Source organism: Anopheles stephensi, chromosome 2 (assembly GCF_013141755.1).
Source record: "Anopheles stephensi strain Indian chromosome 2, UCI_ANSTEP_V1.0, whole genome shotgun sequence".
NCBI lineage: Eukaryota > Metazoa > Arthropoda > Insecta > Diptera > Culicidae > Anopheles > Anopheles stephensi.
In genome coordinates, this window is record NC_050202.1 from 36,986,333 (window position 1) to 37,001,829 (window position 15,497).

At 42.8% G+C, this 15,497-nt stretch overlaps 2 protein-coding genes across 17 annotated transcripts in view; both read left to right on the forward strand.

The window, feature by feature from the left end:
- Positions 1–11,762, forward strand: part of LOC118517655 (liprin-beta-1) — a 32,341-nt gene extending 20,579 nt beyond the window's left edge. For 7 of the 16 annotated variants that reach the window (XM_036064000.1, XM_036063998.1, XM_036063999.1 and 4 more), the window contains exons 4-10: positions 1,536–1,760; positions 4,908–5,285; positions 5,374–5,527; positions 6,912–7,444; positions 7,515–8,042; positions 8,123–8,374; positions 8,623–11,762. In XM_036064000.1, the coding sequence (XP_035919893.1) occupies positions 1,536–1,760; positions 4,908–5,285; positions 5,374–5,527; positions 6,912–7,444; positions 7,515–8,042; positions 8,123–8,374; positions 8,623–8,844 (2,292 nt within the window). In that variant the 3' untranslated portion in view covers positions 8,845–11,762. Of the gene's footprint in view, positions 1–362; positions 789–928; positions 1,348–1,535; positions 1,761–4,907; positions 5,286–5,373; positions 5,528–6,911; positions 7,445–7,514; positions 8,043–8,122; positions 8,375–8,622 lie in introns of all 16 variants that reach the window. The other 9 variants (XM_036063995.1, XM_036063988.1, XM_036063996.1 and 6 more) reach the window with 7 other exon arrangements.
- Positions 9,022–9,741, forward strand: LOC118507934 (mucin-21-like). The gene has a single exon (XM_036047238.1). The coding sequence runs from the start codon at positions 9,022–9,024 to the stop codon at positions 9,739–9,741; it is 720 nt and encodes a 239-aa protein (XP_035903131.1).
- Positions 11,763–15,497: the final 3,735 nt, after the last annotated feature.

Below are 15,497 nucleotides of genomic sequence, written 5' to 3' on the forward strand. Positions count from 1 at the left end.
AAAAAGGAATATTTTCAACATTCAAACATTTTGATAATTCAGTTCTTATTGGCTTACCAATCTATCACCTCAAGATGGCCATTCAATGGCTGACTAGTCTTATTTATACTAGTATGTATACTACGCGTATAATTATTACCAAGCATTAGTCCTTGCTACGGTAGAATGAAACGGGTAGGATTCGATACCCTGCCATGCAGCGCGAAAGATCTGGCCTCAATCACTCGGCCTCAATTATTCCAAATGGATAAATAAGAAGTCTTGCACTAGACCTACTCAACAAACGCATTGATGATCGATGTTCGATTTGCTTTTCTGTTTGTATTGATCTTTTCATGTACGATGGTACAAAAATATCATAGAAGATTCTACCTGCTGTGACGATGACTTTACCTGGGTGTATTCCCATCATAATCGAGCCGAAGCACCGAAGGCGTCCGTTGAATCTGATCGACGCTCCGTTTCACAAACACCGGCAACCCGATCGGTTCCACGTGATCAGCGCAGCCTAGAAATGTCACGTCAGAAAAAGCAGCAGCAGCGTCAGTCGACCGAATCCACTACAACACCACTGCATGGCACGGGCGACGACGTGGTGGTTCCCAGTGGAAAACCACCCCGACCTTCCCGAGAAACGGGCAGTTTGGATCGGCGTCGACACTTGAGCGCCAATCGTCACGAGCGCGATGGTAAAAGTCGTAGCACACATTCGCTCAAAGAAAAATCATCTTCGTCGGAGCTGCACAAGCATGATTCGATGTCAAGCAATCTTAGCTTAAATTCCAAAGGTGAGCTCTACTAACATGAAGCTAACATTTGCATAGGGGGCGCTGCTGCTCTCGAATACACTACACACGATCGTTTGTAGAGGTGCAGTTGCGTATTTTCTAATGGTGTTTAATTATCTTCATCGTTGTGTTTAACGAAGATCACCTTTACGATTCAGGTAGCTTTAATAACTACAACAGTAGTGGCAGTGGCAGCCAACATCAGTACCACCACTCTTGTCCACCAGCCCACAATGCGCACAACTCGCGCATGAGTCCTGGCATTTGGGAGCCACCACCCCCACCTCCACTATCGCCGTGGGATCCTCATTACTACTGGAACCAGCCTCACCTTCACCATCATGTTCAGAGCAGAGAAGAGCTAAGGTTGATCGACTATCATCGACGGCAGCAGGAACTGTACCACCAACATGGAGGTGGTAGTAACAGTGCCATGGGTAGTACGCAAGATTTGTCTTGCTCTAGCGGTTGCTGTAGTCGCAACTACTATCATTATCCACCGGTGCCCCCGTGCTGTTCAGTGGATCACCATCGATCACAGTGGAGCAACGACATGCAGGTTTGAATGTGCTTACTTAGAAAAAGAAACACTTAAACATAACCTCAATCCATTATAATATTCAGTATTTCATTGAACCATGCGTACAGTAAAGTAAAGATAAGTAGAGATCGCTTAACAGCAACATTATTATAAACGAATTAGCATTGTAATATAATTTTCCCCTGTTTTTCTTCTTTCATCGCCAGCGCCAAGATACCGACGAACGGCTGCGACGATTACAGAAGGATAAAGAATCGCTTGCACTGCAGGTCAAAGCGCTGACCGAGCAGATGCAATCGCAATCGGCCAAGCTCAGTGAACTAGAAACCATGGTCAAAGAGAAGAATCAGCTACTGTCGAACGCGGAAGATCTTCTCCAGCGAGTAAGCGTATTTGCAAAAACAGTTGGCATCCAGATTGACAAACAAAAAGTACCGCGATATTTTACATTTTTTCTTTCTTACCTGTTTTTGAGCATAGTATTTGCCCTACTTTCACTATATATCTCTTACTCTCCTCCTAACTCCTATCGTAATTTATCACCTATCGTTCGGAACAACGTTTTGCGAATTGTATTGTATGCGCCAATAGTGTGTGTTTCTTCATGACTGTCTCAAAATCCATTGAACTGAGAGCTGTTTACAGAATTGATTACGAAAAAGGATATTTTACACAAAATTTAAATCTCGTCACTTCACATTGGTTCTCCTTAGTTTGAACATTGCAATAGTTAAATGGACAAATTTATTGTATACATTCATTAAATTGTGTTGTAACGTTGTATCAGATTTGCCTTACTTTCCTTGACTGTCTTAAAACCCACCTTCGACTTCCCACGGTTCGTTCGATATTTATCACCGCTCATTGTAATGTGTGTGTTGATCACTTCATAATAGAGTTGCTTCTTTTTTTCCAGGGGTTTTTCAGTTGATAATGTAAAAAGATCGATCCTTTTTGTAGGCTCCTTAGATGAAATGGTAAACAAAGCTAGTTGACATGGGAACGGCTTCAGATGACAGGGAAATCAATTACCTTTTATTGTGTAGATGATATTGTGATTTCATTTCATTTAATTTATTAAATGAAATCAATACGGCCTCAATAGGTAGAATTCAGCTATACCTGTAAGTTACGCACTAACCTGAGCTTCGGCTTCGATTACAATATTATCTGGTAACTTTAAAAGTGCGGTCTGGCGACAATAAAATATAATTGAATCCCCTGTTATCTGAAGCCGTTATCATGCCAACTTGCTTTGTTTACCATTTCATCTAAAGAACCTACAAAAACTGATCGATGCTTTTACATTATCAACAGAAAATCCCTGTATTGAGTTGCACAGCAAATAGTTGTATGATACACTAAAAGTTAAACAGCAACAAGTTCGTACTATTGCTCTACTTTCTACACTATTCACCATTGCTAAATGTTGATAAAGATAGGATATTGCCTGTGTTATCTCTATGGAGGATAAACCGTTTTTATGTCAATTTTATCTATTATCTCCTGTACTGTCGAATCAGATCAATAACACACACGCACACACCAGTAAAATACGTAATCACTCGTTGCCAAGTGTTTGTCAGTTGGGTTGCCAAAATGCGGTTAATATTATGTACATGAATGAAACAAATGTTTTGGTTTGGTTTACTGTATTTTCTGTTTAATTACTGCAGTCATTGTGTGTTTTTGGTGGATTTCAGTTTGGTTTCTTTTGTATGGCTATTTGTTTCTAAATACTCTTACTTGAAATGGTGCTGTTGGTTTTGTGTTGGGCTTTTACGTTAATTACTAAACTAATGTGCTAATTCAACCTGATATCATCGTATGCGTTTTGATAAAAAGCATTTTGTGGCAGTTACTTTTTTTGTGCCAACTATAAGTCTTTTTTCAATATTTGTTTTCTGCGAATCTAAAGCAGTTTCTTTTATTATTTTTTTTTGTCTTTCCTTATTGCCTTCCATGAAATGGTCCATGATGTTGTTAAAGCGAATGGTAGTTACACTTTTATTATTAATTTCATTCCAGTTGAATCGCTCGATGTGAATCTTTAGTATCGTTGCCCTTTTTTGTACCATTATGTTTACTAAAACTGATTAGGGTCTCAAACATAGGGTGGTGGATGGTTATCAGGAAACGGATGCGGGATTTGCTCAAAAACGTTTTGCACAATTATAGAACTTCTAGAGATAGTTCTTAATTTGCATTTTAAAACACTCTAATGTAACACAATATTTATGCATACTTTTCCCAGAATATTTGTTAACCGTCTTGTCTAATCTTGGAATAATGGACTAAGTATAGTTAATCTTTCTATTGGCTTGAACATTGGATAGGGTACATTAATCTCACGGATTATGGTCACTAGTTTACTAAGGATTTTTACTACATACTTTCAGCACAGCACTGGCGTTTAAAGGTATAAATTATCATGACTAAGCATGTTGAGCGAGTTGTGCATTATCGACTACCGCCAATGAGATATGCCCAAACAATTTTAATGGAACTAATTCAACAATATACCGTCCTAGGATAAATTTTGCATTATATGTCCTCTTCAAAAACAAATTCTCGAAGCCGGCCTTGAGTTTATTGAGTCCAATGAGTTTGCTTTTAAATCCTTAAAAATAAATTGGTTTTCTTCTTCTCCTTCTTCTTTGGCACTACAACCTCGAGAGGTCTCGGCCTGCCATTTCTGGCTTTCTGTGACTTAATTTTACCCGTAGTAAAGTAGTCAGCCTTACGTACGGGGAGACGGTCTGGATGGGATTTGAACCCCGGCCCTGCCGTGTGAAGACCGGCGCCGCTGTCGCCTCGGCCACCGGACCGCCCCTAAACTAAAATTTGTTTTAGTTCAAATAAAATTCATTTCAGTAGCGCATCCTGGAACAATCTGAACTCATTGCAGTTAAGAAAATGTTAATCGATTTACAAATTAAAATGCAAGTCAAAGAAGCCAGATATGGCCGGCAAAAATCTTTCGAGGTTGTAATGCCAAAAAATGAAATTAACAGCAATCTTATAAATTTTTATGATTCCGTGGTTGAAGTGAGCTTGATTGTAATGCCGCTTGCTTGCCGCTAAACTCAAGATTATGAAGTACGGATAGCTCAAAGGATCCAAAGGAAGTATCTGAAGTCATCCTGCTAGAATGTTTACCTCTACAAAACGAATATGAAAAAAATTAAGCAGCTTAGGATCGATTTACTTTTAATCCGTTACTCATTTTAGTATTTTATTACTTTAGCGATTTAGGGGATTCTAAGATGTCAGGTTCGAACGACTAATTTACGACTAGTCTGTTCCCTGGAAATTGGTGTGGAATTGCAAAACATAATTTTAGCGAAATGGATGTGGAAATCTGTTCAGTCATGGATTGGTTCACAATTCTTCATCTTCAAATATTACTAATATTTTCTTTCTTTCATTAACTAATCTTGTACTGCTATAACATAGCGCTTTTTTCGTTAAAGCTTATCTTAAAAAAGTGGACATGCATTTATACCTCTTGCTAATAACGTTTGTTTATATTATTTTTCCCCCCTCTGCACCTCTTTTTTTATTGTACGCAATTGAAGGAAATGCTTTCACGATCCTCACTCGAAACCCAAAAACTAGAGCTTATGTCAGCGATGAGCGAACTGAAACTGCAGCAGGCTGCCCTGGAAAGGGAAAATCTGGAGCTGCGTACCAATTTCGTAACGAGCACCGTAGGATCAGCGGCATTGATAAATGGAGGACTTACCAACGGCAATGGCGGTGGCGCAGCGATAACAAATGTGCTTAATAACAATAGCATTACGTCTAGTTTGCTCCGAAGACCTCAGATTATTACGAATACCAGAATGGTAGGCATGTCACCGTCAACGCCTGGAGCATCGCTGATCTCATCCCCCATACATCATGGCAGTCACGGAAGTTTGCCGCAAACAGCAATAAGCCCAATTACTCCGAAGGTAAGCAAGCACCATAAGGGTGGCTGGACCCTTTCAGAGGCTAGAGTTGTCGCCTTATACGCCGCTTGTTCTTCATTTGTACTTTCAGACCCCACCGGCATCTTATCGACAGCGCATCGACGTTCATTACAGTAGTCTTCCACGGCAAGCTTTTGCTACCACCCTGTCGACAGTCAGCACATCCAGCGGTTCTTCGACGGCCACCGACAGTAATGCCAACCCGAAACGAAACGTAGCGTTCGGTAAATGCTTGCCCTCATTAGAACATTATTTCCAAGACTCTTATGCAGCTACAAAACAAACCACTACGGAATCGTTATGTGCCCAGATGGCTGATGCAAAACGAAACCCGGAACACAACAAGTCAGATAGAAACTCGCTGCCCTTAGCCGTAGAGTTTGTAACTGACGGTCGGGCCGGTAATAATGACGATAAAAAAATCCCAACTTTCGCTTTAGGTAATAATGCTCAGGCTAGCAAAAAAGTCGCTCCTCCAAAAAGTGGAATTACAGCGTCAACATCGATGAATGCGCTCCTGCTAGCTGCGGCCTTGCAACGCACTGAATCCAATCTAAAGGCTATGAAATCATCATCAGCATCTGCACAAGAGCTTGCATTCGACTCTGCCACCACTACTGACCATGGTGACGCAGCAGGAACGAAAGGCGAAGTGCATCGTTTAGATAATGAGCTCCGGCAGCAGCAGCAGCAGCAGCAGCAGGAACGCGCAAACACTGAGCCCCCATCGCCAGTGTTATTAGATGACGGCGAAGCAAGCGTGGAGAAGAAGAGTGCACCGAACGAAACCATGACGACAAACTGCGACCACCCGGCATTGACATCCGATAGACTGCTACGATTAAAATTGCCACGTTTTGATTCAAAGCCCGCCGCCAGACCGCGGCTCGACGAAATCGATAAACTGCGAGGATTTTCTGTGCCAAACCTAGGTTTTACTTTTGGATCCGTGTTGTTGTTTTCAATGCCTGTGTTGTCTCGGCTTTTGTTTTCACTGCTTACTGTTCTCGAAATTCTGTTCTGTTTCGTGCTCGATGTGTGTATCGCGTTTGTCGGTGTTTTCCAAACCCCTAATATGAACTAATAAGTCGTGATAGTTCATCGCGGATGATGACGGAGGAAGCGTCACGATTCTATAACACACACACACACACACATTCAATAATATAACTAAAACTGCTCCGTGTGTTCCCAGTCACCAAAAGGCAATATGTGTGCTTCGGAACTTGGACACGTGATGTTTAACTTGCTACACATTGATGGCCATGTATGCATAATAACACTGTTGGAAACCATTCTTTCCAACTCCTTGTTGCTTCTCCTTGTGCGTTACAGTTGTTCGATATGAGAACATTCTTTTGAAATGATCTATCGATTGGTACCAACTATGCCAACTGCCAACGATCACGCTTCTTGTCAGAGTATTAATTATCTGACAATTAAAATCGCCAGCATCCACCAGTTAAAAAATATGTTTCCTCGTTGTAATCGTCAATTGTTCTGACCTATATTAACAATTCATTAACATTTCTATCGTGCTGTTTAGTTTTGCTTCGGAGCCCGGTTGCTAATGTCTGCACACGTTTGCTTCATTCTCGCCATTTGTAGCTGAAACAGAAAATCGAGACATCGGAAGCTCTGACCAAACGGAAGGTGTTTTACCAGCCCGTAGCTTCACACCACAACCATCGCCCTCACCCTCGATGAGCAACAAGCTGAAAAACATTTTTGGCAAGATCAAGCGAAGCAACAGTGGAACGTTGGACGATATGACATCATCGGATGGGGAGTTTAAACGTGGTGGCGTTCGGGCGACTGCCGGCGCTCGTCTAGGATGGAGCGGAACGTCTCAGTACCGGAAGCCCGACAAACCGTTTCACGAGTGGGATTTGGATGCGGTCTGCCTGTGGTTCGATCATCTTGGTCTGAGCATGTACGAGGAAGACTTGCGCAGGTGGCTAAAGATGAGCGCCGTACCGGGAAGTGAACTGATGAAAGCATCTCCAGTGGACTTCGAAAAAGAGCTACCTTTGCGGAATCCGCTGCATAGGAAAAAGATTGTGCTAGCTATTGCCGACATTGCGGGCACGGCGAACGACGATGAGCTGTTTAAGTGTGCGGGCAAGCTGGATGCGTCATGGGTAAAATCACAAAGCGGCGAATCTATCCGGACTTTGTGATAAACTAAAGGCGAATTTTGACATATTTTAGGTCCAGCGCTGGTTAGATGACGTCGGTATGCCACAGTACAAGGACACATTCATAGCGGCTCGCATGGACGGTCGAATGCTCCACAAGCTAACAATGGACGATTTGGTTCATTTGCAAATGTCCTCCTGCCTGCACGTGGCAAGCATGCGTCGCGGCATACAGCTTATGCGTAGCGAGAAATGGCATCCCGATTGTCTCATTCGTCGACCGATAGACCTTAGCGCCAAAGACGACGTACGGTTGTGGACGGCGCAACGCGTGCACGAGTGGCTTCGAGCAGTCGATTTGGCAGAATACGCACCAAACCTGCGTGGCTCCGGAGTGCACGGTGCGCTTATGATATTCGAGGTTAAATTCACGGCCGAACTTTTCGCCGACTTGCTAAACATACCCACCAGCAAAACGTTGCTGCGTCGCCATCTGGCCACCCACTTCAAGGATCTGCTCGGGCGCGATATCATACAGGTGAAACGCGAGGCAGAAAACACGCTCGGTTTCCAACCGTTGACCATCTCCGCTAAAATAAAGGTATGTTTTGCCGGCGTAGCTGGAAGGTCGGTCGGCAGGGAAGTTTTCATTCACCGTAATAACTCTCTTTTGTTTTGCAGACCCCCAAAAAGTCTCAATTTTCATTGAAACGCAAGAAGAGTAGCAAAGGTGTCAGCCAGCTGGGTGGCGACGAGTGGAGCGATTATGTGTGCCCGATGGGTGGCTCAGGTCAGGAACATTTAGCGCCAGCATCTTCTTTGGCTTGTGCTGCCACTAGCACCATTCCAAGCGGCAGCAATCGAAGTGCTGCTGCCACTGCCTTTACTACAAATGCTTCTTCTGCTAACACTAATACTGTCACTAGCATTGGCGTAAGTTTTCAGTCATACTAACGATATTTTTACTAAATGTGTCTAGGATTATTATTCTCTGTGTTTGTGTCTGTGTATAAATGATGTTAACCTCTGCCCATTCCTATCTCTTTCTATGCATAACGATCCCGAATGTATATTTCCTTGGTCGTATAGTAGTTAAACAGTCGTAGAATATGTGTGTCCAGCTCGCGATCATTGCGTTACACAGTTGTCAGTAGTAATATCTCAAACCCCTGTTTCAACAGATGACGAAGGATCCCTCAACGGTACCAACTGCCTGTCCAGACAGCACACCCAGCACCACCACCAGCACAACTACTTCCGGAGTCGGGTCGGAGCATGCTTCACTTCAACGTCAGCCGTCGAGTAGCAGCGCGCAGCTAGTAACGCCGGCTTCCATCTTAAACAACGGTGGTGGTAGCGATTCCCCAATATCGGCACGCAGTTCCACCACCTCAACCTCCTAGCAGCGGCTGTTTTCCTGTTCCGTCTCGTCGACCGCTTCCTCTCCCGTGCTCAGCAGCTTGCTGACGAGCAACAACCGCTCCGCAGCGTCCGACAACGACAATAATCCAGCTGGCGGCACCAGCTTCACCGGCAATAATGGCATTGCATCCTTCTCGCCAGTGAAGGATGTTTATCACATGAGCGCGGTCAACTATTCTACCTACTCTTCCTCGTCGTCGCTGGTATCGAACAACTCGTCGAAAAAGCAGCACTCATCGACGGTGACGCTGATCGGAAGAAAGGTGACCGAAGGTACATCGCCGCCATCGAGTGCAACTACTGCTGCGAACCGAGACACCACCCCGACCGAACACGATGCATCCAACATTCCAGTGCAGCGATCGTCTTCGTTCAACTCTGCCTGCACGGTACCGGTTAGCGTGAGCAAAACGATGCAGGTAAAAAATTCCGCTTCCTTCAGCAATTGCTCGATTCTGGCAAAAGTGGCCAAAAAGAGCGCGGTCCTGACGAACCCGCTGCTTAAATTCACCTCCAACTCGGCCACCAACCTGTTGCGACAGCAAACCGTACACGTGTCCTCCAGTTCGGCCAACTCCATCTCCTACCAAAGCAATATCACGGAAACGCTGGCGAATGCGGGCAGTAATAACCCTGCACACGGACAGGCGGGCCCGGTGCGCTGCAAGTCTGCTACCGGTGGAAGCCTTTCGTCGTCCACCGGCCAGCTACCCTCACCCTCGATGACTTCCATCTCGTCCACCACATCAACGGTGGAACCGAATGGACCGACCGGTAGTAGCATTAGCAGCCCCATTTCACTTAATCAATCGACTAGCACGACCGCCCTATCGCTGGCTCAATTCAAAAGTAATAGTATTGTAGATTACTACGTTTAGCTAGCGCGTGAAATAGTCTTTTCCCGTATCTAAATTAGAGTACCTTACCATCCCCACTCCGCGGTTTGTCGAATTTTACGGGCGAAACAATATGCCACAATGGGTTTGGATATTTTGATATACTATTAACACACTGTAGCAAGTTTAGCCGAATCGAAACAAATCTTTAAGCAAGGCACACTACGACGCTGTCGCAAATGTTTAGCACACTTTATCGTTCTACGTTCATCAGGCTACTCGATAGCGTATTTGCATTATAAGTAGACTGGAGCATGTGGATGTGTGGAATGAAACTACTATGGACCAAATTTATTGTAGAGCATGCGACGACCTGTCGTCGTCTGCGAGCTGAGCGCGAGCAGAGGACATTATTTTGAACATTAAAGATTAGCAAAACGACATCGAACCCCCCTTTGATGAAGTAACTCTCGGTTCTTACTGAAATACTCTAACGCGTACACATACATACATACATACATATGCAATCACAGGGTAATTGAAAAGGGTTTCTGGATGATATACAAATACTGTTACATTTTTACGATAAACAAAAAAAAAACGCAAGACCATTAGAAAAGATGAGAAACGAATGCTGTGGTGGCATGCAAAACCACCAAATGCGTAAGATAGCTACTAAACACTAACACAATTCCCCCGGAGCGTAGTAGAAGCAAGGTATGTTACACGCAGTGTTTGAAAGCCAAAGACAATAATCAGCCCTTGCATCGTGGGCCAAACAAAGCATGATCCGTACGAAACTTATAGCACATATCTTCAAGGGTCTGCACTATTGTCTATCACTGTTTGCTTTGTTACGGGGAGAGTGTCGTTGACAAGGAATCGACCAGGAGGAACGCTTTTGATACCATTTATCGCATGTAAACCGTTCTTTTTCTTTTAATTTCGATTTTAAAATCCATGTTGCCGTTTGGTTCAATGAGCTTCCATAACTCCCATCAACAAACCAACCAACCATGAAAGTTGTTACCATTTTCTATAAACGTTTTTTCACAAACAAACAAAAAACCCCCTATTCGACCAGTTCAGCTATCAACAGTTGCAGGTAGAGTGTAGCTTGTTGTAACGATACAAAAATACTGTAGACCGATTTCTCGAAAGCATTCTACACAACAATAAATAGAGGCATACTGTAAGAATTGAAATAAATAGCATACAACGGGATTTCAATCGTTAAAGTATGAATTTGCTAACGTAAAATGTTGCACCAGCGAATAATGGTATTATGCAGTATATAAGGATTAGGATTTTTTTTAGATAAAAACATAATGTTTTATGTTGCTACCATTATCGAATTGGCGAAATCGAAGCGGAAAACACATTACATTACCTGACGCAAGTTTATACAAAAATAGTACACATTTACAAATGAATAAGTACAGTAGATCCGAGGGATGATAGAGATACACGCTGTGTGTACGCACACTGATTGGCATTAGTGAAACAAATTTTAAATACATTTTTTCCTTGTGCAACGCAGTTGTTGGATGATATTGTACAATTACAAATGACCGTCGCAAACCACGCGAGGGACATACATTGGTAAAACAAAACATTGGCTAAGTGAACCGATGTCTTTACTTAATTTCCATTTATATGGTTACAACAACAACAACAAAATGTTCACTATCCTGAAACAAACACATAAACGAATTGCCACCTAAGAAATCGATATCGTACGATAAAGCACGTAGTGGAGCAACGCGAAACGTTACGAACATGGATAATATTTGCAAGTAATAATTAACAGTACCATACTAGAGCGCATACTCTCGATAAAAAACCCAAGCAGTTGTGGTATCTGTAGTTTGAGAGTTTGAAAGTCATGCAGTAACATAAACCACCTAAAGCAAGTTGAATAGTGTTGAACAGTTGCGGCGGAAGCCTGTTGTCAGCAAGTTAGCAGCAACGGAATCGCGAATTGTTTCTTCTTCTTTTTTTTTGCATGAACTACATGCCAAAATGACATAAAATGTTAATAAAGTGATTTATTGGATACATAACGCGGTGTGGCCTAGGGGCTGAGTGGAGACTAATGAAGGGAATTAACAGATTGAGAACAGCAGCAAACATTCTGCTATCTTGTTCGACGAAATTTTTGGAAAGTTATTGCGCTTTTAAACGGAATGGTAAATGCCCAGATATTATTTAGAATTTTTAATATTTTTTTATAAATCTTCATTCTCTTATTCTTTGAAGAACGGATTTTCGATTTTCGAGGACGGACAATTATTTGTGTCGAAAACAAGAACATTCTTCCTAAATCATGTTACTCGAAGGTATGTTACTAACTTGCTTACTAATCCGGCGCTACAGCCACTCGCGGTTTTGCCATGCTGTAACAACCCTCGATACCGCTCGATTATGCCGGACGTTCTGGAGGACGCATCAACGCCATCACTTCATCTCAGTTTGGGCCTACCACGCCTCATCTGTCCGTGTGGATGGTCTAAAAGGATTGTACGGGTTGGGCTGTCTGGTGTCATTCACATGACATGACCAACCCACCGGAGCCTGGCGATTCTAATTCCCTGTACTATGGTGATATTGTCCTTTTACAAGAATGGGATTGAAAATCTTTCTGAGCATCTTCCTCTCGAACGCGGCTAAGAGGGCTTCGTCAGTTTTGGACAGAGTCCATGTCTCAGAGGCGTATGTGAGTACTGGGACTATAAATGTTCTGTACAGTCCCAGCATCGTCCGTCGCGACAGGTGTTTTGAGTGGAGAAGTTTCCTCAGGCTGTAGCCCGGTTGACAGCCAGCACCCTTGCATGGAACTGAACATCAATGTTGTTGTCGGTGCTGATTTTTGATCCCAGAAAGGTGAAGTTTACTGAAATAGTGCGGCCACCTATCTGTACATCACCCTTGCGTAAATCAGTGTTTGTTAGCAGGGTCGCTGGTGGTGCCACCATGTTTATGATTTTCGCACCCGAGGATTAATGCTGCTCGTTCGGATATAGCCGCAAACCAACAACGTCTATACCATAAGCGCAGACGATGATTCCCGAAGTTTCCACCTCTGGAACACGGACGGCTCTCTTTAGCGCCAGATGGAAAAGAAAACAGGCAAACCTATCTCGTCTTGTCTGTCCGACTCCTTCGTAGGTTCCTCGGGTGTTCCTTAACACGTTCAGTACCGTGTCACCCAAATATGGGTGACAGGTATGTTTCCCAGGAGCCCGCGTCACCCAAATATGGGTGACGGGTATACAAGTATAGGTAACAGAAACACGCGCATGGGTGACGCTCCTGTGCAAGTTAAATACAAATTAAATGTTTGAGTGCGAAAATTTAAATACACAATAATGGCTGTTCTAACTGAATAAAAATAATGCAGTAAACTTTTTTTTTTCAATTAGGTTTTTTTTTATTTATTGAAACTTCTGTTCACATCAAACCAGAGTGAATTTCGGTAAAAACAATTCTCACACATCTGCGGAGACTTTGGGCAATTTACACAAAAAGTATTTGTTTTTTTTTATATTTTTCCTAACATGATCACGTTCCGCATCCTGGCGTTTGTTCCTGTAGCACGAAACACACAATCTTCGCACAGGTTTTCCGTGCGGTTTTTTTTTCACATCTCCAAAATGTGCATTTTTTTGCCCAAATTTTTGTTATTGTTGGCGTCTTTTGCAGATTTTTTTAGTCTCTTTCACTCTTTTTCTGTTAGAACGAACGAAACACCGACTAAGCTGTCTCTTTCTCTCCAACAAAGCCATTGAGATCTCAAGCGCGTTCTGAGCGATTGCATTGTTCGGTGCTGCGCTCTATGATTTTTGGGCCAGCAGGAAACTATACCGATGTGCGCTTGGCGCCGAACGTGTTAAGGTAGTGTCCTTAGTCCTATTTTATTCCTGTTATTTGTTAATGACTGTGTTTCCATCCTCCCCGCCGAAGGTTTTTTGTTTTGCGCAGATGATCTTAAGATCCTCCTTCCTGTGTCCTCGTTCGCTGACTGTTATCTTCTCCAAACTGTACTTGATTCCTTCTCTGTTTGGTGTCGTAAAAAAGGCCTACTCCTGTCCCCCGATAAGTGTTGTGTGACATCGTTTTCTCGTTCTTGTTCTCGTTTCCCGTTTAGGTACCCCCTCTGTGATACAGTAATACGTCTTGTATCCTCTGCAAAGGATCTAGGTGTGTGGCTCGACGAAACGCTGTCCTTCAGTTCCCATGTTGATTATGTAATTAGCAAGGGTAACAAATCACTGGGTCTGATCAATAGGCTATCGTTCGAAATCCACGATCCCCTCTGCTTGAAATCCCTGTACTGCTGTTGGGTGCGATCCTCCTTGGAATACGCGTCTGTAGGCTGGTCTCCTTCAGGCTCCACTGCGATGGCCAGACTGGAGAGTGTTCAGCGTAAATTCACTCGTGTAGCTGTTCGGCGCTTCCTTAACGGTTATCATCTTGCTCTCCCTCCCTATCCAGTCCGTTGTCGTCTTCTTGGGCTAGATACCATTGAGGCATTTCCATATCCGTGCTAGCTTCATTGTGAGGTCTCCTGTTAAATGAACTTGATGTCCCTTCCCTCCTGTCTACCACCCCTCTTTATGCTCCTTCCCGTCGCCTCCGCGATAGACCTACCCTTTATATCCCATCCCGCCACACCCGCTACGGTTCGAACGATCCTCTGCTACGAGCTTTATCGGCTTTCAACAAGTGCTATCACCTGTTCGACTATAATGTCCCCTTGTCTCGTTTTCGTGTCCATCTTCGTGAAGCCTCTTTCCTTGCCACCTAATCCTACTGTCATCCTCGCTTTTCCTTTAAGTGTTAAAGAAAATTGTTGAACCATCATTGGCGGACAATAAGAAATAAATAAATAAAAAAAAATCTAACTGGCGTAGGCCCTTAATGGTAGCAAAGTACCCTGAGAGTTTTCTATCCACCTTCACCTGGCATGTAATGTTGGCCATTGTCATTCTTACAAGCCTGGTAAGCATTGCGTCATACAGGTTTACCCTGGCTATGCTGTCATATGGGGCTTTAAAATAAATGAAGAGATGGTAGGAGTGGATCTGCTGCTCCGCCATCTTTTCAAAGATTCGTTAAGATCTTGGTCAATGATTGATTATCTGTTTCGGAATCCTCTCTGATAGTTTCCAATTATCTTTTTAACGAATGGGACAAGTCGATCTTGTCAATATCCCATACCTCAGTAATAATTTAATAAATTTCCTGTTCGAGTGCTGCACCAAAGTTTTTGATCAATTCGGCTACTTTTCTTGTTGTTCTTGAGCCGACGGATAGCCTTTTTTTACGAATGGAAGCCATTTTATAGGCAAGCAGTTTTTGCTTTTTTAGCTGCATTAATTTTAAAAATATGCTAAAATGATAAAAAGACGTGTAATTATATTTTTGTACACTTACCAGCACACCACTTTTTAGTCCGTCTTCGCACGGTAAAAATTCGAAAAATATTAAAGCAAGCTCAAAAATGTTTGAAAAGGCGTTAAAAACATTGGAAAGAAAACAAAAATATCTGCAAAAAGAGTAAAAAAAAAATCCAAAATACCTTAGCTTATAAACTATACATTTTAAAGTTTTATAAGTGTTGTACAATTGTTTAAATAAAAGTTTAAATTAAAGACGTTTTCCCTTTTCCACCGGAGTTTTCTCATTACGAATATTGGTCCCACTGGACAAAATTACGAATATTGTATAACAAAAAGAAAACATTAGCATTGATTTTAGCATCAACCAAAAATAAAACATCAACGCACACTTTGATT